Source organism: Hyaena hyaena, unplaced genomic scaffold (genome assembly GCF_003009895.1).
Source record: "Hyaena hyaena isolate Hyena2069 unplaced genomic scaffold, ASM300989v1 scaffold_74, whole genome shotgun sequence".
NCBI lineage: Eukaryota > Metazoa > Chordata > Mammalia > Carnivora > Hyaenidae > Hyaena > Hyaena hyaena.
In genome coordinates, this window is record NW_024080706.1 from 2,066,576 (window position 1) to 2,091,078 (window position 24,503).

The 24,503-nt window shown below is 42.8% G+C and overlaps 1 protein-coding gene and 1 pseudogene across 1 annotated transcript in view; one reads left to right on the forward strand and one right to left on the reverse strand.

The window, feature by feature from the left end:
* Window positions 1–22,256, reverse strand: part of LOC120232564 — a 54,769-nt pseudogene extending 32,513 nt beyond the window's left edge.
* Window positions 22,257–22,352: 96 nt separating this feature from the next.
* ABTB2 (ankyrin repeat and BTB domain containing 2) overlaps window positions 22,353–24,503 on the forward strand; it is a 172,296-nt gene continuing 170,145 nt past the window's right edge. The window contains exon 1 of the mRNA XM_039233357.1: window positions 22,353–23,639. Coding sequence (XP_039089288.1) covers window positions 22,757–23,639 — 883 coding nt within the window. The 5' untranslated portion in view covers window positions 22,353–22,756. The remainder of the gene's footprint in view (window positions 23,640–24,503) is intronic.

Consider the following 24,503-nt stretch of genomic DNA (forward strand, 5'->3'; position numbering starts at 1 on the left):
CATATCTGCCATCAGTAATGAGAATTACTAAATGGGAAGTCCACTTGTGGATTTTTAAAATGTATTTTTTAAAAAAACCACAGAACACTCCACAAAAATAAATAAATAAATAAATAAATAAACAAACAAACAAACAAATAAATAAAGTGTATTTTATGTATTTGTTCCATGTAGGAATTTTCTTGAAAAAAAATGGTCTGATGGCTAAAAATGTATTTAAAAACCACTAATGTGTTCCAATCCATTAATTTGCTAATTATAAAACTGAAGCACAAAGAGCTAAATTCTTAAATTCTCTGCTTTGAACATCTTAATAAGTCTGTTATGACATACTCAGTTGCAAGTAACAGAAAATCCAAATTAACTGCCTTAAATATTAAAGGCAATAATCAGTCACATAACTAAGAGGAAGGCCTATAAGTAGGGCCTATTTCTGGGCTGAATTGATTGCACAGCTCAGTGACATCTTCACTGCCTATCTGTCCTATCTGCCTCCCCATCAGTTTTATCTGGTACCAGACTTCCCTACGTTGCAAACCGCTGCAACTATTCCAGGCTTGAAGATCATCCCAGGCTATTCAGAAAGAAACAGGGTGCTGGCATGTCACCATTCCATGTGAGAATTGTGAGTCACCTTGACTGAACCAGCTCGGTTCACGTGTCCACCTCTGAACTAGTTACTGTGTCTTGGGGTATTGAATATGACACACTCAGGGTACCACCGTGAAGTTGGGTGGGATGTTGTTCACCTTCCTCCAAAGCACACAGGCTGTCTGTGGATTGGATATATACTCAAACAAAACCTGGATACCATTAGGAAAGGAGGAAGAGGTAACAAGTGCTAATATGCCCTAAACTGTGTGACTTTGGGCAAATTACTTCCCTTTTATAAAATAAAATGCTGCACTGGATCAGTGATCTCAAATGTTAATATTCATAAAAATAGCCCAGGTTACCATTAAAAACTGCCAATTCAAAGTCTCCATGCTAGGTAGTTTATACTTTTTAATAAGTGCTGCAGAGTCTCTGATGTAGGTGGTCTGCAGGCCACACATAGAGACTCACTGGACAAGATCAAGGCTACTCAAAGTGAGGACCAAGGACATATGCCAGTTTATGAACTGTTACTGCTCTTTGATGAGGTAGGGAGCTCATTCCAGAATACAAATCAACTGTGCCACTAAGCACACTCATTGAGCTAATTTTTTTTTTTTTTTTTTTAGTACCTGTAATGAGCCAGGAACAGGTTTTGACACTTGTGGTACATCAGCAAAGTGAGTAAAAACAAAAATCTATGCCCTCGCAAAGTTTGTTCTTATAAAACTAAATTAACCCATTTTCCTATCATTCTAGGTATAGAGAATAAAAGAAACATTGAGTTAGGAAATACAGCAGAATAATATGTAGTTCAGTTTAGTTAGAGAACAGCTTTTTTTTTCCTGGATGAAAAAAATCAATACACTGATAATTGGATCACAGTGGAGTTTCATTCTCCGAATTATAATGATTATCAGAGGGCAGTATCTCCGCAGACACTAATAACCAGGGAACAAAGAAGGTGAGTCTCAGTGAGACATAGAGAGATCCAATCCATGGGGGACCACACGGCACTAAATGTGGCAAAATCTCGCCCTTCAGGCAGCAACATGGAGAAAGTGAGAGCAGGAACATTTTATATGGCCCTAGGGACATTTTACCCTTGTTATGCCATTGTTGCCGACCAGATAATACTTCCTTAATGTGAAGCTCTGGGATTAGATGGCTGATTCACAGGGAATCTAAATTCAGAAATGGCCCCATGCCACTGATGAAGGCTGGGCAACAGGGCAAACTGGTACTAATCCTTGTTTCCTTCAGCTTTCTTGTTGAAGCACGTCCTTTGTGACAAATTGTATGTCCTTCCCCTTGCATGCTCCTCTGGGGTATGTTAAATTACAAAACACATTCAGGGATATTATTTCAAAATTCTGTTGAAATGAGATCAAGGGGCTTAAAGTTAGAAAATTAGATTTATCAATTTCAATATCCTATTTTAGAGGTAGATGATTAGAGAAGCAGCGTTGAGTGAAGTAAATAGATTTGAGTTTCAATCCCAGTTCTGTCCCTTCACTTAGGCCTTATTTTATAAATGAGGGTAATATTTGTACCTACTTCTTAAGGTTGTTGTGCGAATTATAGGAGAAATTGATCTAAAGCACTTAGCACGGTGCCTAAGGCACTTAATAAACCAAATTAAACATACACCAAAGCAAACAAACAGCGCAAGTTTAATCAGCAAATTAAGATTATAATAGATGTAGCAGAGGTACTGGGAGTAATAAAGGTCTAGGTTAGTATAGGAGACATTCTTTAATTCTATTTCTGATAACCATACTCCAGGTTTTCCTCTGAGAAATCACCTACATCCTGTCTCTCCCCCAATCCATGTGCTTCAGGGTGAGTTTATGCTACCCCCAACTTCAGGACCGGGCACATAACTAAAGCCTGATGGATCAGGTCATTAATGACACTGGCATTGTAATGGCATTAAGGATGGGAACATGGCCCAGTCACAGCCAGTGAGATACAATGACAATTTTACTGCGAAAGCTGAGAGAAAAGAGCCTAACTTTATTCTGTTGAACTTGAAACTTGAAGAAGGTGCCTCTTGGCTTTTGGCAGTTGTTTTGCCCCAGATGGAGGTGGGGAGGGTATGGGGAAGCCAACACAGAGAAAAGCAGAGCACAGTGATGGAGAGAAAGAGTCCTAATTACGTAAGTTGATGCTTAAATTCACCTTGCCAAAATTTTAGTTAAAAGGGACATTGAGTTCCTTTTTTGGGCTTCTGTTATTTTTGCAATCAAAAGAGTCTAAACTGGTATACCCATAGATGCATGGTGTAAGGTATTTGTATTAGAAAATAGACCTGGCAATTCCCCAGCTCATTTCATGAGGCTGGTTTATAAGTAATTAGGTGGGGGTGGAAAGAAGCATATAATCATTTAAATGCATTCAAAAAAGGAACTTGGTAAAATTAAGTATCCATTGATGACTTAAAACAAAAAACAAAAACAAAAACAAAGCTCTTAACAAACCAGGAATTGAAGGAAGCTTCCTTAATCTTAATCTGATACATGGTATCTGGTAAAAGAAAACAGCAATAATCAACTGAGTGAATAATTGAAATCTTCCCCTTGGTGATTGGAAAAAAGACAAAGACAGTCTATTCACAACCTCTACTTGACATTCTTGGGTACACTAGAGGCCCCAGGTAGAGCAATAAAGCAAGAAAAAGAAATAAAAGACAAAGCAATTGGAAAGAAAAAAGAAAATACAAAAGAACCTACTTTTATATTAGTAGAGCAGTGAGACATTTTAGCAAGGTTGCTAGGGCACAAAGTCAATAAAGAAAAATAAAACAGCATTTCTACACCAAAAACTAAAAAATAGAAAATAAAATTTGAAAGGGATGCTATAAATAACATCATAAATACTAAATATCTAGAAATAATTTTTTTAAGTTTTTATTTATTCATTTTGAGAGAGAGAGCACGCAAGGGAGGAAGACAGAAGAAGAAGAGACAGAATCCCAAGCAGGCTCCCGCTGCCAGCACAGAGCCCAAAGTGGGACTGGAACTCACAAACCATGAGATCATGACCTGAGCAGAGATCAAGAGTCAGAACCTTAACTGACTGAGCCACCCAGGCACCCCAGAAATAAAATGTTTTAAAAAGATACAAGACTTCTGTAGAGAAAATTATAAAATTATACTGAAGTATATTAAAGAAGACCTGATTAAATGGGAAGATATACTATATTCATTGACCAAAACACTCAATAGAATCTGGGGATTTTTGTTTTAGAACTTAACAAGCTAATTTTAAAATGTACATATATGGTAATGCAAAGGGCCAAAAATATCCAAGACAAGCTTGAATAAGAAGCAAAATGTCAGAGGATTTGCTCCAACAGATACCAAGATACGTTGATATCAAAGCTACAGTAATTAAAACAGTATGAAATTGACATAATAATAAAGAAACCAAAAGACAAGAAAAGCATATCCTAAAAACGGACCCATACTTACATGGACTTTGAGTTAAACATAAGTAGCACAGGACATAGGGAAAAAACTGGGTTTTTTTAGTGATGCTGAGATACTTGACTATATATGTGTGAAAAAATGAAATTGGACCTGAAAGGTAGTAACCTCATTGGTAAGCAGGCACATAAAATTTAAAAATCACTGAGAGATACCACTGCACATCAGGATGGTTGTCATGTAAACATCTGAAATACCAAGTGCTGGTGAGGGTGTAAAGCAGTAGGTATTTTCACATACAGCTGATGGGAGTGTAAATTTGTTCAGTCACTCTGGGAAACAGATTGACATGATTTATTAAAGGGGAAAAAATGCACCCTGTATGACCAAGCAATTTAATTCTACTCTAGGTGCATAGCCTACAAGAATGTGTGCCTATGTGTACAAATATCTACAAAGAAGAAAATACATGGTTTTTCATGACTAGAAGCTGGAAACAACCCAAACATCCAGCAACAGTAGAATGGATTTTTACTTAAGTGTGATATATTCATATAATGGAATACTATATAGCAATGTTGACGGATAAGCATTATTTAAATATAACATGAGTAGATGTTCAAAACAGTCCAGGGGTACCTGGATGGCTTGGTCAGTTAAGTGTCTGACTCCTGATTTTGGCTCGGATCCTGATCTCACTGTCATGGGATGAAGCCCCACATCCGGCTCCATGCTGAGCATGGAGTATGCCTAGGATTCTCTCTCTTTCTCTCTCTCTCTCTGTCTCTCTGTCTCTTTGCCGCCCTCCCTCTGCTCCTCCCCCTGTTTACACATGCCCTCTCTACATCTCTCTCTCAAAAAAAAAAAAAAAACCCAACAAACTGTTTCTAGAGAACAGAAACATATACTATAAAATTACATTTTACAGTTGAAAATAGACAAAGCTTAAAAGGTATTGTTTAGTAAGCCTACAGAGGTGGTAAAATGATAAAGAAAAGCAAGGGTATGATTGCAACAAAAGAAGACTGATGGAGAAAGGAGGTCAGGGGCTGGTCAATAGTCTATCAGCGCTGTCCAGGAGAATTTTCTGTGATGATGGAAATTCTGTATATCTGAACTTGCCAACAATGTAGCCTTCAGCCATCTGTTGCTATTCGGTATCTGAAATGTGGCTAGTGTGACCAAGGAGCTGAATGCTGAATTTTAATTTTATTTCATTACTTTAACTAAAATGAAAATTTAAACAGCCACAAGCAGCCAACAGCTACTGTATTGGACCGTGTGGTATCTATTTTGGATCAATTAAGATTCAATGGGAAACAGCAGTCTTACTAAAAATCGGGTAATTTGAGGACTGTTCATTTATGAGACAATAATTACAAAGGTGCAGGTGCAGGAGAAACACAAGTGATGGTTGTGCGACCTGGGGCTAGTGGCACCCACGTTGTTACACTCCTAGGCCAGCAGGGACAAGGAGAAGATGTGGTTCCTGGGATCAGGACAGAAAACGAAGTAGATTCTACCACGTCATGAGGAGCAGAAAGATACAGTCAGCCTTAGATGACCTCACATTAGGAGCCAAGGGAACAGATGCCCGACCCCCACTCTCTTTCCTTCTCAGATCTCCCACAGACCGTCCCCATCAGCCAGACCCAAAAGAGAGTCAGAGAGAAGCGCTGCTCATGGGGTCACACTGGTCCACTTCCAGGGCCGACTGCAGGTAGACAATGGATGTGAGGGAAACATAGAAGATATCCAGCGCATGGATCTTGACCTGAGTGCTTGCTTCATTATTATTTATTATATCATCCTGATACATGTTATTCTTTTCTTTCCGTATGGGATTGTGGGTTTACAAAAGAGAGGAGGCAGGGGAAGGAAGAGAAGAAGGGGTTAAGGAAAGGAAGGGAAATAGGAAAAGATAAAAGAAGATGACTAAGAAAGAAAACAGACCCAACCAGTGAGTTCTTGCTGAGAACCTGATGGATTTATCAAAACTGAAAAATAGTAACCACAAGTCTGAATAAATGAATACTATCAAATATTTTTGGCAAGTCAGTAAAAAAATAGAATTTTTAATGCTATATATTGCATTTTATTACCTGTGATGAATCTTAGATAGTAGCTTCTACTTTTTAATCTTAATGTCTTTCTTTATAAAGTAACCAGAAATTAAATAAAGACATATAACATGCTCGGGAGTGCTATGAACAAATACCACAGTCATGCGGACCATTGGTTTTATTTGTCTTTCTACATGTTGGAACTGAACTTCAACGTTCTGGATAAAACTAGAGCCATGAACTTGAACTGTGGTTTGCTTTTAAAGATGTGTGTATCAGTTAGGAATGCTTTGGCTAGCAGTGAAAGGCAACTGACTGACAGTGGCTTCACAGAGACAATTTTTCATAAATTAAAAAAAGATCTGGATATGGGCAGCTGCTGGTGTTGGCTCAATGCCTCAGTTTCTGGGCTGGCATCTTCAAGATGCTTCTGACCTTTTCCTTCCAGTCACCAATGATTAAAACAGCTCCAGGTGTAAATTTGAAGGCATCTGGCCCAGGGCAGGAGGAGGCTCTGCAGGGTATATGCATCAGAATATATTATGCAGGGTACATGGATTTAATATATCATGAACATATTTCAAGATAAAAAATATATTTCCACAACTTCATTTTAAATGGTTACATATTATTCTGTTATGTGGATATTCTATTTATTGTAGCGATCTGCTATTGGTAGATATGTACTTTGTTTCTATCCTTTTAGACTCTGACAATACTGCTATGAATTTTGTTATTGTCCTTGCTGAATATCTGAGCTCATTCTGGTTTCCTTACCACACTTTCCAAGAAATGAAACCACATTATCATTTGAAATGCTTCACTTGTAGTCAGATTTAGAGACAATAGCCAGAGCAGAATTTTTCTCCCCAAACTCTTAACAAACCACCTGCGTCTTGTTGGCTAAAACCACACCACATGGCTACCCCTCACAGCAAGGAGGCTGGGGACAGGGTCATTTAGCTTTTGCAGCCTTGTTAGGAAAGTTGGTAGGAGCTAAGGGGTCAGAAACAGCTGTTCCTTAGCCAGCTCAGTTATGAATGCCTAAAATATTTCACCTGCGATGTCCAGAATATCTACCATGAGAATAATGAATTCCTTGGCTTTAGGAATAATTTCTAGAAGGCCTCTATTTATATGTACATGTTGCCTGGAGGGTGACATATCATCAACACAGCTGTGTGCTTTGTCATGTTAGCATTGGCTTATTTCTGAAGATTTGCTAGCAGTTGCTGAGTATAAAGCCAAGGGTTAAACTAATAAGATAACTAGGCTTTAAGATAGTAGAAATCTATCAGGAAATCTCCAGGATGTTTAGAATGGACCTTTAGTATCAATAATCAAGCAATGGCACTAAATTTAGCAAGAGGGGCAGGTAGGGCAGAAGGCGCTGAGAGGATCGATTTCACCCACTGCACTTGGCCTAGGATCACTCTCAAAGCCAACTTCAGCAGGCAAGGCAGATTCTCTCCAGTCTGTGCTCCCAACCTTCCTAGAATCAATAAGACATGAAAAATGGACATCATGGAGATGGGATGACAGGGAGACACAGACCTAGATTTGTCCCCTCATAGTAGAGTGCTGGCTAGGAGGGTAGACTGTAGGGCCAGACTCCCAGGGTCCAAATCCTGGCTCCATTCACTCTGTCACTTACTCACAGGATTGTGATGAGGATTAAACAGTTAATGAATATGTAATGCCATGATTAAATAGTTAGTGAATTGATAGCATGCATGGTGTACAAGAAGGGCTATATAAGAGCTGACTTCAAAAATTAAAGCCTTTCTCTTCTGAACTTATTGATATTAGGCTTTAATATGTGTATGTTTTGTTAAAGTCTTCATTTTCTTATTTTTAAAGCAACATAGGTTTACTAGAAAGAACTCAGAAGAGACAGAAAAATGAAAGAAACTTCTAATAACCTACAATCTCCCTCTTCCAGATGCAAATACTAAGATGCAACTACTAGTAGTTATATTTGATCCATCTGTATATTTTCATTGACTAAAGTTAGGTCTACTTTGCATACTGTTCGGTATTACGTCCTTTAAGAATTTTTGGGGGTGCCTGGGTGGCTTAGTCGGTTGAGCATCCGACTTTCGCTTAGGTCATGATCTCACGGTTCGTGGGTTCGAGCCCCGCGTTGTGCTCTGTGCTGACTGCCAGCTCAGAGCCTGGAGCCTGTTTCAGAGTCTGTGTCTCCCTCTCTCTCTGACCCTCCCCTGCTCATGCTGTCTCTCTCTCTCTCCTAGAAATAAAATAAAAAATTTAAAAAAAGAGAGAATTTTTGGCAATATGGGGGCGCCTGGGTGGCTCAGTCGGTTAAGCGTCTGACTTCGGCTCAGGTCATGATCTCACGGTTCGTGGGTTCGAGCCCTGCATCGGCTCTGTGCTAACAGCCAGCTCAGAGCCTGGATCCTGTTTCAGATTCTGTATCTCCTTCTCTCTCTGTCCCTCCCCTGCTCATGCTATCTCTCTCTCTCTCTCTCTCAGAAATAAATAAAACATTTTTTAAAAAAAGAATTTTTGGCAAAATATCAGAAGCATCTTTTCATATCTAGAAATATATTTCTACAGTATCTTTTTAGTTGTCACAAAATATTCTATTAGTTGGGTATTCCATACCCATTATCAATTCTCTGGGGTTGGACATTGATGATGTTTGTTATGGTTTAGTTCTTTTGTTCTGTTCATCTTAAAAAATAGACACTGCCTGTTATTTTACCAGCAAAAGATGGGTTTATTTGGGCATTAAAGGGTATTACAATCAGGGACAAACAAGCTGTAGTAAAACTAGGCAAGTCATGGAAAGAAAGGAGAGCCCCCCTCCTTTTTTAAAGGAGAAAAGGCGTAATTTGGAAAGACTGTTATAAATTACAAGTCTGTTAGAGGAAAGTGGGAGTTTGATGTATGGTGGCTTCTCATTGGCTGAACTGTTACTGGGCTGATAAGAAAAGTATGTCTTGGGGCACCTGAGTGGCTTATCAGTTGAGTGTCAGACTTTGGCTCAGGTCATGATCTCACAGTTCCTGAGTTTGAACCCCGTGTCAGGCACTGTGCAGACAGCTTGGAGCCTGGAGTCTGCTTCAGATTCTGTGTCTCCCTCTCTGTGCCCCTCCCCTACTCACACTCTGCCGTGCTCTCTCTATATCAAAAATAAAATAAGCATTAGAAAGAAAAGTGTGTCTTCCTCCTGCTGGAGCGGTAGAGTAGCATCCACGTGCAAGGCTAAATCCAAGTAAGGTCAAGTACATCTCATGGTGGTGCATCTGCAGTTGAATACCGAATGGGAGATGTGAGAACTCTCCCTTCCAAAACCTCCCAATTCCATTTTAGAGAGATTTCCTTTACTAATTTTCAGAGTTCTTTTATTTGTTTTTGGTATTCTAAATGGAAGTGTGATCAACATCCTTGGAGTGAATTTCTTGTGCACATCCATGATAATTTCCTTAGGATAAATCCTCAGAAGTGAAATTACTAGGTCAAAAGTTATGCTTATTTATAAGGCTTTGATGAGTATGCTTCACTTGATCTCCAGAAAATATGCATTGAAGTATCCATTCATTTCTTTATCCTTCTTGAAAGCACTGAGTGTTATCATTTGCTTTGTTTGCAGTTTTTCTGTAATACTTTCTGACATCCCCAAACTTGACAGCGTCTTTGAGTAGCACCCACGACACAAACATGTGATGTCTATAAATTGTCTTCAGCCCTTGACCCCTGGCCTTTTTCTTAACTTTGTCTCAAGGACCTCCTGTGGTGGACTAGACTTTTGCCCTGATGTCATCTACAGCTGGAGATTCTTTATGTCAGATCCTGATTTGGTTGTTTGTGAGAAGAGCTCCCAGATATTTCTGATCATCATCTAGGTTTGAGAACAACTGCTTTTTTCAAGTCAAACCTAATACAAATAAATAATTGGCTACATTCTTAGGTTACAGCAAGACAGACGGTGTGATTGCTATCATCGTGCTCTGAAACTAAAACTGAAATCTTTCCGCATTCTTCACTGTGCCATATACTCAATTATTCAACATTTACTCACCCTCTACATTCCCAGCCTACGTGCTAGGGATATAAATGTGAATAATAATAATCCCAAGCTGGAGAAGCTTGGGCTGAAGGAGAGGCAGATAGGTAAACACACAAATCACAATGCAATGTGAAATATGCTACTAAGACATTTTTCTCACACATCATGGTAGCACAAATTGCTACAAAGGCACAATTGGACATTAAGCAACTTTCGGTTCATTCCTTTATTTTCGTAATACTTAATAGAGCCAGGCCCTATATTTTTTATTTTCAAAATGTATTGTTTTAGCATAACAAAGCAATATGTACCTCCTCAGAAAGATCAGAAAATGCAGACAAGCAAAAACAAAAAACAAAAACAGAAACAAATTTAAAACTGTAATCCCATATACTTTATTTCCCTTGAGCCACTATTAGCACTTCAACATTTTAAGTTGTTTCATATTTTTTTAATCCTGATTTCATCCTTTTTTAAAATATAGTTTATTGTCATGTTTTCTATTTTTTTTAACAAAAGTGGGATCGAAACATGTTTTATAATCTACTTTTTACACTTAATGTATCATGAACAGATTTCAAGATAAAAGATATATTTCCACAAATTCATTTTAAATGGTTACATATTATTTTGCTATGTGGATATTCTATTTATTTTAGTGATCTGCTGTTGTTAGATATTTATGTTGTTTCTATCTTTCTGGAATCACTGACAATACTGCCATGAATATTGTTATTGTCCTTATTGAATATCTGAGCTCATTCTGGTTTCCTTACCACACTTTCCAAGAAGTAAAACCACTTATCATATGAAATGCTTCACCTGTAGTCAGATTTAGAGACAATAGGGGGCACCTGGGTGGTGCCCGGGTGGCTCAGTCAGTTAAGCCTCTGACTTCGGCTCAGGTCATGAACTCATGGTTCCTGAGTTTGAGCCCCGCGTTGAGCTCTGTGCTGACAGCTCAGAGCCTGGAGCCTGCTTCTGATTCTGTGTCTCCCTCTCTCTCTGTTCCTTCCCTGCTCACACTCTGTCTCTTGATCTCTCTCAAAAATAAATAAACATTTTAAATTATTTTTAAAAAGAGAGACAATGGCCACATTATACATCTCCCAGCTTTGTTGCTTTTTGTGATCTTCCGTTTTAGTCCTAGCTGCTATAGATTGAACTTGATCAGAGGTACATGTACTATGAGCCAAAGTTCAATTACTTTTACTTCTGTGGCTGTCTGGAGGGTGTAACTTTGCTATAAAACACAAGATGATTAGTTCTGAAATGTAACGTCTTCTTGAAGCCAAATTGGCAGGCTGCCTGAGATAATTTGTAGACTACCTTTCCACTTTTCTTTAGGTATTTTTTTCTGTCATTATTTGTATTTCAGACCGAGTGTACCCAGGGCAAAATTCTGTGGCTTGCCAAAACTATGGGTATACTTCCTGCTGTAATCTTGAATGTGACCTTGCTCAACTCCACACTGACTGTCAGCATGTTCATTTTGCTCAAATAAAGAGCAAGTTTGCTCTCTAGAGGTTTTATTCTTGCTTAAGAAAATGAGAAGCAGGACAAGGAGAGGTGAGATTCCTTCAATGACACACACTGACCCAGGGCCTCTGAGGCAGGTCCAACGTGGGGATAATGGTACCATGATGCCAACACAGCATGACTAGCTCTTCTGGTTTCAGTGTGCCCCAGTTTATCAAATATTAGGAACAACACGGGAGTCACATTACAGAGCACTAAAAGTCATTGTCCCCAAGATTATACCCTGAGTTCCTCTTAGGTCACCAGTTTCCAGCCTGCCCAAGTGTGGCAAGGGTCTCATTCCACTCTTTAACACTTTGAAACGTGAATTCCAACTATATGACAGATGAATTCCAACTGTATGGCATGCTAGAAAAGGCAAAGCTATGAAGACAGTAAAAAGATTGGTGGTCGCCAGGGGTGGGGGGAGGGAGAGATGAACTGGTGGTACACAAAGAATTTTTAGGGCAGTGGAGCTATTCTGTAGGCTACTATAGTAGTGGACAAATATATAATGACATGTACAGTGCCATGTGTCCAACACCAGTGTGAACCCTAACAGAAACTACGGACTCCGGGTAACAATAATGTGTCAGTGTAAGTTCAGGAGTTGTAACAAATGCACCCTAGCAGTGAGGGATGTTAATAAGGGGGAAGACAAGTATATTTGGGGACAAGGAGTGTATGGGAAATCTCTGTACCTCTCTCTCATGTTGGGTGGGAACCTAAAGCTGCTCTAAAAAATAAAGTAAGACCAAAACAAAACAAAAAGCCAGATGACAGCAAAGCAAGTGTTGGCTCATCAGTATTATTACATCAATTACCCCTGAAGAATTTCAGAAAGCAGGTTGGAATTTCAGACTCATCGATGAATGGGTGAGGCAAATGGCTTTATTCTTGTCATTAAGATGCCAGAATGGACGTAAAGACAGCCACAACCTGAATCATCACTTTATATAATTGTCACATTAACAATAAGCCAGAATAAAGAATACTGATTAGATTTTTTCTGCTCCCTGGAAAATATAATTTTTGTAGTGAGGTTGTAAGGTAACTAGAAGACCTACTTTATTAGATTATTTTGCAACTGAAGACTCAGTGTTTGGGGTAAATTTTCCTGTTTGCTGTCATAAGTGATGCATCCAGTTACAATACTGGTTTCTTTCTAGCTAAGCTACCTGATCCTGAATCTTCTTCATTTTGAAGAGAGGATGAGTGTTGTAAATTGTCGTGTTTCTTGAGTTTACAAATCCTGTGCTGTATAATCTTCACAAGCATGCTGTGTGTAGTCCTACAAGGAGATAGGGCTTTCTGTTTTTGAGCAACGACTGCTGCATAATTCAGTGTTAATCACCTGAGTTTAATGCAACAAATATTTACTGAGCGCCTGTTCTGGGTGGAAACAGTGCTAGGCTCTGAAGGGAAAAAGGTATAAAGCAAGAGATACAAAACAGGGTTCTTCCAAAAACAAGCAGTACTGTTGGAAAGAAAAGACCTATGTTCATGAAACTATCCAATCATGTTTTGGGCATACATGACAAATGTCATTCATTCATCTACTCAACAAAACTACTGAATACCATGGGTCTGTGCTAGGTAGGAACCAGAGATATACAGTTAAATGAAATAAAATCTGCACCTTCAAGGTGTTTACAATAAAATGGAAAAAATCAGACCAGGAAATAAGAGTTTCATCACACTGTGATGAGGGATGATTACAGCAGAAGTGGGTTTGAGGTGTGGGGTAGAGTCTGGGAGGGTTATGGAAAGCTTCCCAGAGGAGATAACTCCAGGAGGCCCATGCCAAAAGGAACCAGGGTTTTCTGGAGAAATGACAGGTCCAGGTGTGAAGCAGGGAAAGGTGAGGAGGGGGGTGAGGGCATAACATTTGCTCATTAGATCTCTCTAACAAAGTGCCTTGTTTTAAGAACAGTCATGTATGAAACCGACAAGAGCACTGAGTGGTAAGGAAGTTACAAATTAAAATGGGCTAGACTACCAGGGAAGGTTTCACCAAGAAGCTGGGAGCAGGAATTCTGTTGAACCTTGGAAGATACCTATGATTTGAGAAGACAGAATGTAAACTGGTATAACATTTTGGGGGGCAACTTCGGTGATACATCTTTTTAAAAAAATATATTAAGGGGCGCCTAAGTGGCTTAGTCGGTTAAGCGTCCGACTTTCGCTTGGGTCATGATCTCGTGGTTCGTGGGTTCGAGCCCCGCGTCGGGCTCTGTGCTGACTGCCAGCTCAGAGCCTGGAGCCTATTTCAGAGTCTGTGTCTCCCTCTCTCTCTGACCCTCCCCTGCTCACGCTGTCTCTCTCTCTCTCTCTCAGAAATAAATAAAACATTAAAAAAATTTAAAATCAATTTAAAAATTTAAATTAAAAAAGCCCGAGCAAAATAAAACCAANAGTCTGTGTCTCCCTCTCTCTCTGACCCTCCCCTGCTCACGCTGTCTCTCTCTCTCTCTCTCCTAGAAATAAACAAAAACTATTTTTAAAAAAATAAAAAAAATAAATAAATATATTAAGAGCATACTCAGTGACCCATAATCCCACCTCTAGGAATCATATAGTATATGATTGAAATAATTGAAAGGGGAGAAAGATTCATGTATGAGAAAGTTTATCACAGAATTGTTTGTACAGCAAAGGAAGAAAGAAAGAAAGAAAGAAAGAAAGAAAGAAAGAAAGAAAGAAAGAAAGAAAGAAAAGGAAGGAAGAAATAAAAGAAGGAAAGATGGAAAGAAGGAAAGAGGATAGAGGGAAGAAGGAGGGAGGGAGGGAAACAGGAAGAAGGAAATAGAAAGGAAGAAAGAAGAGAAGCCCCTCAATAAAGGACTAGCTGAAGAAATTATGGTGTATCACGTGGTGGAATACTATTCAGTCTTTGAAAAGACTGTAGTAAAACATATTACTAACTACCTTGGAAAGGCATCCATGTTATCATTTCCTACGGCATCTGGCAGAACCTATATATAACAAAAATTCATCCCTGTGAAAAGAAAAAAAGTGTGTGTGTGTGCGTGTGTGTGTATGCGCACACGCACGCACCAAGCTCAAAGGGAAATTCTGGAAAGTCCAATTGTCAAGGGGCATGAGACTGAAGGAATAAACAAAGGACTTTTACTTCCTTCTCTGTATAATTTGTTAATGGATGGGTTTACAGTTGTTACTTATTTTCATTTTATTTTTCCAAATACAAATTTTAAATATAGAAACACACATATATACTGCAAATAAAGTTGCTATCTTAGGTTCCAAATATAAACATTAAAAGCTTTTCTAACTTAGGGGAAGGTGGTGATTTAAAAACCAAAAACCATACACAGGAAAAAGAATTATTGGAGAATTACTCTGTTTAGCATCCTTTGGACAGCCCCTTGATAAAAGTGTGGGGTGTACTGGCTTCATTCAGAAATTAAGATAACAGGGGTGCCTGGGTGGCTCAGCTAGTTAAGCTACTGACTTTAGATTCTGGCTCAGGCCATGATCTTGCAGTTCATGAGATTGAGCCCCACTTGGGGCTCCATGCTGGTGGCAAGGAGCCTGCCTGGGATTCTCTCTCTCTCTCTCTCTCTCTCTCTCTCCCTCTCAAAATAAATAAACTTAAATTAAGAAAACAGATTAATAGCGGTTGTTTATACTGATAACATGGTTATTTTTGCATGGGGAAGGGAAAGTAGCACCCAGTCAAGGGTACCCTAAACCCCAGAATCTAAAGTGGCACCCACATCTGCAAGTGTCTTCTTGTCATCAGGGGCAGTATTCTGCAACCTCTGGCCATGTTCTCCTAATGTGGCACTATCAGGACTCAAAATAAGAACGGTCCTATTAGACAGGCTTCAAACCACTGCACCAGCCTGGCAGACAGACTTAGTTGGACATTACCCACTGTTATGGCATCTGAGATTTGCTTTAAAAAATACTGGAGACGGGGAAATAGATGATAACGTCAAAAAGGCTGGCCACAAACTGACAATTATTAAAGATGGGCAATGGGTACATGAGGGTTCATTATCAAATTCTGTCTATTTTTCTGTTTGGAATTCTCGCTAATAAAAAGTTTATAACTAATATCATTCAAGTAGAAGTCGACAAATCTTGGTAATTTTTTAAAGTTTATTTACTTATTTTTGAGATAGAGACAGCAGGTGAGGGGCAGAGAGAAAGGGAAACAAAGAATCCCAAGCAGATTCTGCGCTGGCCGGGTCTCATGTACCAGGAGACCATGACCTGAGTGGAAATCAAGAGTTGGAGGCCTGGGGCGCCTGGGTGGCTTAGTCGGTTAAGCGTCGAACTTTCGCTTAGGTCATGATCTCAGGGTTCGTGGGTTCGAGCCCCGCGTCAGGCTCTGTGCTGACTGCCAGCTTGGGGCCTGGAGACTGTTTCAGTCTGTGACTCCCTCTCTCTCTGACCCTCCCCTGCTAGCTCTGTCTCTCACTCTCTCTCCTAGAAATAAATTTAAAAAAAAAAAAAAAAAAAGAGCTGGAGGCCTAACCAACTGAGCCACCCAGGCGTTTCTGGAGTGCTTTTATAAAAGACTAAAATAGGATTCGGTTTTAAACCTTTGCTGCTAAATTCAGAGATATTCCTACCATAGCCTTGTTTTCAAATTAATTCTGCATTGAAAAGACTGGAAGAACCACTGTCTGAGCTCTGAAGATCATTCTATCCCTGTGCTGGGAACTGTGTACAGTCGCTCCTGTATATTAACATCCTCGCTCCAGGGAAGACAGAGACCTCGTCAGATTATGCAATGGTTCAATAAATCTTCAAATTATGCAATGCACTCATAAATATGAATAGTGATATAGCCCCAGATCTAGCCACTTGGGAAATCTAAAACTTTTTAAAAGATCCAGCTCACAAGGAAGTAATTTAACTTTTTAACAAACAAGTTTTCAGTAGAATGAACAAGACCGCCACCTTCTGGGAGCACCTGAACTGCCTGATGTGCAAATGAAGAGCCAGTTTTCTGGATTTCCAATCACCTGAGACCTACAGATTAAAAATGAAGATTCATAGGCCTATTGGATTAGAATCTCTGCAGGTATGGCTCAAGAATAAGCATTTTCAGGGGTGCCTGGGTGGCTCAGTCGGTTGTCCAACTTCAACTCAGGTCATGATCTCACCATTTGTGGTGGGTTCAAGCCCCCCAGTCAGGCTCTGTGCTCACAGTTTGGAGCCTGGAGCCTGCTTCAGATTCCCTGTCTCCCTCTCTCTCTGGCTCTTCCCCACTTGTGCACATTCTCTCTCTCTCTCTCTCTCTCTCTCCCTCCCTCCCTCCCTTCCTCCCTCTCTTCCTCCCTCCCTCTCTCTCTCAAAAATAAATATTAAAAATTTTAAAAAAAGAATAAGCATTTTTTATACCAGTCCTTAGGCACTCTGAGGTTTAAGAAACAAATGTCTTAGCACTCTGGGAATGCTTGTTGAATATACTTTTCCCTAGATCACTCTCTACACCTACTGAATCAGGACCTTTAAGAAAGGGTGGTGGTTGGGGCACCTACATGGCTCAGTTGGTTGGCTCAGGTCATGATCTCACATTTCATGAGTTCAAGACCCACATTGGACTCACTGCTACCATCAGGGCAGAGCTCACTTTGGGTCCTCTGTCCCCTCTCCCTCTGCCCCATCCCTGCTTGTGCACGTGTTCTCTCTCTCTCAAAAATAAATAAAACCATTTTTAAAAGGAGGGGTGGGGCTTTGGATTTTAATAAGAATGCCAGATGAGTTTTAAAATACGAATGCTTAGTAAATATTGCAGAGTGGACTGTCATATTTCACTCTAGATATTCTCTATACCAGGATGGAAGAACACAACTGCAGTGAATTGAGAACTGGCAAGTAGAACACCCAGATGTGGGGTTTGGGCATTGGAGGTTGTTCCTTGGATTTCTGTCCTGTTGTTTTAATTCATCTCTGTAGTGTTAAGTTCCAGACCATCCCCTACAGTTCTGACCCTTAACCCCCTGATGCTGATGGCTTCGTCTCTAATACCAGCTAACAAATCTGTGATACCAACTGCCTAACAGCACAATTACCCCTTGAAGATACCCAACCCCTACCTCCAACCCCCACCATCTTCTTTTTTCCATGGACCTTTTGACTTGTGCCAGTGCTCACATCCACCCTAACTCCTTTTCTCCTGTGGACCAATGCATTAGGTTTGAATCTACCTTTGGAATCACATTTGTGTCTAACAGATCACTAAATTCCAGCTTTATGCAGGGGTCACATGGGGTACCTTGCCCTGTTCTGGGATTTATCTGGATTTCTTCCAAGGGTCCTGCCTTACCTCTATTGCCTGAGCAGACTCACAAAACAAGGTCATTGTCTTTTCTGCTTCAGGGTAAATAAAAAGTTCCAATTACTTCACAGCAGCCCCGGGATTGGGGGGGGAGGGGGTTCTGTGCTTAGTTAAGCCTGGTGTGTACTGGATTAAAGGAAATATAAAAGAGCCTTAAATAAAATACCATTCATCATGAATATACTAGAGGGAGAAACAGGATGCAGAATTTCCCAAACTACTGACCCTTTTATCACAGACCAACCCATGAGACTATTCCACAGAATGGGCTTTGGAGAAGTGTTATTTCTTTTTCTCTTGGTTATACTGGGGTCTCTTTGTTTCAAATGATCTGTATGTCTCTTTAGTCATGAGGTGCAGAAAGAGAGAGAGAGAGAACAAGTGAGCAAGAGAGAACTGCATTGGGAATGGGCTAACGTGGGTTGCGTGGGATGGAAGGGTCACCTCACATCTTCCACACCACTGGTTCCTTTTTCAACAACTGAGGGTTCTGCTTGATTGCCCGCTACAAAACTTCTCTGCTAATCGTGGCACACTTGTGTAACTACCGGCATCTTTTTTCTGCTCTCCTTGCATTCCACAGTCTTTTCTTCCTCGTGTTCATACCATATGTCTTCCAGGTGCATCAACCTATGTGGTGAGTCGAAGAGCTGGCAAAGGCCCTTGGTCCGTGGTGTTTGAACAGCTCTGCAAAGCATATTTTGCAGAATAGTTAGTCTCATATGCCTGGCTCTACATATTGGGCTTGGTGTTTTTTAGTTTTTGTTTTTGCTTTTTTTTTTAATGGCAGAAATCTTGTCTAATGCACCTCCATGGTGCCTCGCACAGTCTAGACCCAGTAGGCGCTTAAGAAATATTATTGAGGGGCACCTGGGTGGCTCAGTCAATTAAGCATCCAACTTAGGCTCAGGTCATGATCTCACAGTTCTTGAGTTTGAGCCCCGCGCCGGGCTCTGTGCTGACAGCTTGTAGTCTGGAGCCTGCTTCGGATTCTCTCTCTCTCTCTCTCTCTCTCTCTCTCCCTCTTTCTCTCTCTAACCCTTCCCCTCTCACACTCTGTCTTTCTCTTCTGTCTCAAAAATAAATAAATGTAAAAAAATTTTTTAAAAATATTATTGAGAGAATTTACCAAAAAGATCTGCAAACTAAATTAAAACTTGGCCACTCCCTAAAGTCAAGGACATGATCTATCTCCTAGAGAGTTCTGTCTGTCCTTAAATAGGTTTACTCACTTTCCTTTCAAGATAAATTCTAGGGTATTTTGTTCCTTAATCTCCAGATTGATTTTGATTTTGTAAGACACCGTATAACAGAATAAGAAACATCAGCCAAAGTAAAGTTTCTAAGTTTTATTTCAAGCTTCTTATATGATCTTTGCATGGGCAATCCCAGATTTTTAATTGCTCTTTCCCCTGGGAATTCTCCCACTGTTTGCCATGGTTTCATGTGCTTTTTTACTTGTCCAGATACACGACAATTGTTTTTCTCCAACAATGATGTTTGGGCCAGGCCTGGGTTGGGATGATACTTCCTTTTGCTCTAATATAATTTGCATTCCTAACATTAAGCACGTTACCACCAGATTGCCTTAATTAAATGCACACACGTATGTCTAAGAAGCCATGTCCTTTCTTTCTTGATCCAAAGTTTTTCACCCTGCTTGCCAACTTCCCAAAAGATGAACGGAAATCAATCAGTTGGTTAATTTCTAACACAGCTCAATGTATCTTGTCCTCTACCTCTATTGCTCTTCCTCCTTTTATTGTCTCTCTTCATTACACAAAACACAAAGAGACACATCCCAGGTTTACGGTCTTCAAATTAGCAAGAGAGGACTCTAATGAGCATAGGAGAGAGAAGAGATCTACAACTGTAACTGTCTTTCGTTAACTTTCTAGTCCCTTTAATGGATTTTCCAGTAAGAATTTTCTTTCTTTTTTTTTTTTGAAAGAAAATTACAAAACACTTATTTAAGTATGTGTTTCTCAAAGATAAGAACATTTAGTAAACATAACCATACTACCATTACCACACCAAAAAAGTAACAATGATTTCATAACAGCAAAGATCTGGGCAGTGTTCCTGATAACCAATTGTTTCATAATGTCAAATGTTTATTGATTTAAAAAAAATCAAATTCCAAATAAATTCCACACATTATGGCTAATTAGTTGATATACCTTACGTCCTTTTTAGTGTATAGGTTTCCTATCCGTGTCTTTCCCTCCATGTAATTTATTTATTAATGAAACTCAGTTGTTTTTCAAGTATTATTTTCCAGGGCTGAATTTTGTGGAACAAATCTCTGTGGTGTAGGTTAACATGCACAATATTCTGAAATTTTGCTGTAGCATGTTTGATTATATTTTCACTTCTATGCCACCAAGTCACTTAAATATAAGATAAATGCCATTGGCTCTTTCCCAGATAACTTTTCCATTCATTTAGTTCCCTGTTGTAAATTTCCAGTTAAGAAATTTTCTTTGCTGGGGCGCCTGGGTGGCTCAGTTCGGTTAAGTCTCTGACTTCCGATGAGGTCATGATCTCATGGTTGGTGGGTTCCAGCCCAGCCACAGGCTCTGTAGTGAGACTAAAGCCTGCTTCCGATTCTGTGTCTCCCCCTCTGCCCCTTCCACGTTCGCACTCTCTCTCTCTCTCTCAAAATAAATAAACATTTAAAAAATTAAGCATTTGGAAAAGAAACTTTCTCTGCTTATTAAATGCGCAGCATAGCAAAAATAAAAAAAAAACCCGCTGTGGCGAATGTCTTTCTCCTAAATGTCCATTAGAGGGCGACATTTGCTTTAAAATTATGTTTCCCCTAAGTTTTCATTGCATCATATTTGTTTCCGAATTTTTGGCAGGTTGAACCTCAATACCTACTTTTGACTTCTCATCTCACTTCTATCATATGTAGTCACATCTTGTGCCCTCTGTTAACTTGATCTCTGTGGACTTGTGTTTCGTTATCACTTTCATCCTGGACTCGGTTTCCACTTCGAACCGTGAGGAGGCGATATTGCATAAATAAAGACCTGCAGGAAGGCCAAAATTAAGCCAAACTGCTGAAGAAAAAGGAGTTTCACAGGGAAAGGGCCATTAATCTCAGAAGGAAAGAGACAAACCAGACATTTCTAGTTCGTATCCAGCTCACGGCACGAGGTTGGAACTGTGTAAGATAGAGCACAAAGGAGCCATTCAGGAGCGCCGGAGGCTGACTTGGGGGCAACGCGTGCACAATCTCCTCCTCGACTTTGCGGTTCCACTGGAGGGGGCATATGCACACTCGAGCACGTGTGTGTGGATAGTTGCAGGACAGCGGCCAGACGGAGCGGATTGGGCGTGGGGCTGCTGGAAACCAACCGCGCTCCCACTGACCGCTTCTGGACACAGGCCCTGAAACAGGTTTTCAAGGGCGCCGCTCGGAGGACAGCGCTCATTTCACCCCGGAGGAAACCGAGGCCCATTGGCACACCATTAGGAGGTGGTGCATGCAGCCAGCTGTTCCCAGCGGAGGCCTGCTCTCGGTAAATGTCTCGCCTTCACACACCGACTCGGACGTTCACACTTGAGACAGAAAGGATACACCTGACAGCATGCAGTCCTGTACAGATGTAACAGGGAAGTCACGGACCCTTTTGAGAATCTGACAAAAATTAGGACCCTCTTCCCGCCCCCGCCCCCCCCCCCGATTAATACTCAGAAAACTGCGTAAGTTCAAGTGGTGGGGAGGGAAGGGATCCCAGGCCTCCTGGAGCCCGTCTATTCATCAGCTCTGCTCTGTTTGGAACCTGGAGAGCAACGTGAAGAAAACCAGACGGATTCGGAGAAGAAGGGGCGTCCCTCCTCCCTCTAAACACAAGAGGAGTTTAATTCATCTCAGAAAATGGGAGGGGGTTGCCAGAAAGTCCCAGAAATAGGTGGGGTCTCTGGCTGGTGCCCTCCTCCCCCACCAGACCCACACGCGATAAGTCAGCCTTGGTGGTCGGCTGCAGAGGGCTTGGAAAGGAGCTGCGAACGCCCAAAGCCTGGACGGCGGGCGGGGGGCTGCGCACAGTGGCTCTTCCTTTAAAATTTTCTTTAAAGCGTCAGCTCCCGAGCCCAATGCTTCGACCCTTCCTTTCCCGATCTCTGCTCCCACCTCCCAGCGCGCTACGCCGCGCAACTACTCTCCCTTCCCCCTCCTCCACCTCCGTCCCAGCGCCTTCCCCAGACCCTCGGCCTCCAGCCCCGCCTCCGCCGCCGCGGGGTTTCACCCGCAGCCCGGTGAAATCTGCATAGTGACCGCCCCTTGAGGAGCTCATTGGCGCGGCTCATGCCCATCGCGGACGATGATTGGTGAGCCGCCCCGGGTTATTTGCATGCCTGCGGCGGCGGGGTACCCAGCTGTGCGGGCGGCCGGCGCCGCGCAGAAGTTTGCCGAGCGCTTTCTTGCCGGCTGGTCCCGGACCCGCGCGGCGCCGCGAGCCGCCGCCTCCTTCTGCCGCCGCCCTGTTCTCTCGGGATTCCTGCTCTGCCGAGGACAGACGCTCTGCTGGCGGGAAGCTGAGGTGGGCCAGGGGGGTGCCGAGGAGGAGCTGCGGGGGCCGTTCCAGTGACAGCTTGGCTTCGGACGCCGGGCGCGTGGGGCCCCGGCCGCCGAGAATCTCGCCCGCCTTCCCGAGGCCTCCGGGCGGACGATGTGGCCGCCGAGAGGAGGGAGGGCGTCCCGGAGAGCCTAGAGCCTGGTTCTGCCCACTTGGGGAGGGGAGCATGGAGTTGTGAGCGCCCCTTGCTCGGCGAGGCCGCGACAGGCAGGCTCCCCATGGCCGGGACGTATAGCTCCACTCTGAAGACGCTAGAGGACTTGACCTTGGACTCCGGGTATGGGGCCGGGGACTCGTGCCGCTCGCTCAGCCTCTCGTCCTCCAAGTCCAACTCGCAGGCGCTCAACTCTTCGGCGCAGCAGCACCGCGGGGCGGCCTGGTGGTGCTACTCCGGCTCCATGAACAGCCGCCACAACAGCTGGGACACGGTGAACACGGTGCTGCCCGAGGACCCCGAAGTGGCGGACCTCTTCTCGCGCTGCCCGCGCCTCCCCGAGCTGGAGGAGTTCCCCTGGACGGAGGGAGACGTGGCCCGGGTGCTTCGCAAAGGCCCCGGCGGCCGGCGGCTGCCTCTCTTCTCCGCCGAGGCGGTGCGACGCCTGGCTGGGCTGCTCCGCAGGGCGCTCATCCGAGTGGCCCGCGAGGCGCAGCGCCTGAGCGTGCTGCACGCCAAGTGCACCCGCTTCGAGGTGCAGAGCGCCGTGCGCCTGGTGCACAGCTGGGCGCTGGCCGAGAGCTGCGCGCTGGCTGCGGTCAAGGCGCTGTCCCTGTATAGCATGAGCGCCGGGGACGGGCTGCGTCGGGGCAAGTCCGCGCGCTGTGGCCTCACCTTCTCCGTGGGCCGCTTCTTCCGCTGGATGGTGGACACCCGCATCTCCGTGCGCATCCACGAGTACGCGGCCATATCGCTCACCGCCTGCATGGAGAACCTGGTAGAGGAGATCCGGGCCAGGGTGCTGGCAAGCCAGAGCCCCGACGGTGGAGGGGCTGGGGGCGGGGAGGTGTCCGCCGAGGCCCTGGAAATGGTCATCAACAACGACGCCGAGCTCTGGGGTGTCCTGCAGCCCTATGAACATCTCATCTGTGGCAAGAACGCCAATGGTAAGTGTGCGGGCCTCGGCCATGGACGGATGGGAGAGAAATCCCGCCCTGGGCTACCCAAGGGCGAAGCTGATCGAATGTGCCAGGATCTAGATTTGTTCTGAGAGTGGGGTCCATTATAATGGCTCTGGCCAAAGATCGTTCTGGTGCCTGTCTTTTGGAGGATAAAGTTGAGGTTGAAGAACATCGTGTTCACCGCGCTGTTACTATCTGGATGCTGTTCGCAGATTGAGGCTCTTGACCAAACCATTCCTTAACCTCACTTGACTCGAAGGTTACTGCCCTGCCTCTCTTTGCCTTGCTTGACTGGGTCACTCGCTGTCTTCCCCAACAGCAGGGCAGATTGACTGTAGTTCTGACCCTGGATCTCTTCGGCCCAATGGCAGCAGCCAGAGGATCCAAACTCTAAGACCTGAGCTTTGGCTAAGTGGGAGGGGAGGAAAGGAGCAGGCGGCCCAGGATCAGGTGCAGCTGCCTTGGGCTTTGCTGGGTTGAGGGGCGCACGTCAGGCCTTCTCTTGGAAGGTGGGGGAGTAGTGGTGGGTCTTACCTGTGTGTACTCAGGACAATGGAAATTGACTCCTTTCCAGAAAGAGAACCACATATTTGACTCCTAGGGCCTGAATTTCTAAGCTGTCACCAACCAAGTGAGCAGTTGATTAAAACCCTGTGTTGTATTAAACTCACAGCCTTATGGGCTTTCCTGAAAGAGATGATGACCCAGTAAACTTGGTTATGGGAAGAGGTGTGGGGGTGGGCAACTGCATGCTTCGAGTCTGAGAAAGGAACCACTGGGTAGTTGCATTTCTCTGAAGGATGACAAGGCTTCAGTGCAAAGGGTGGAAGGGAAACACTTGACCTTCTC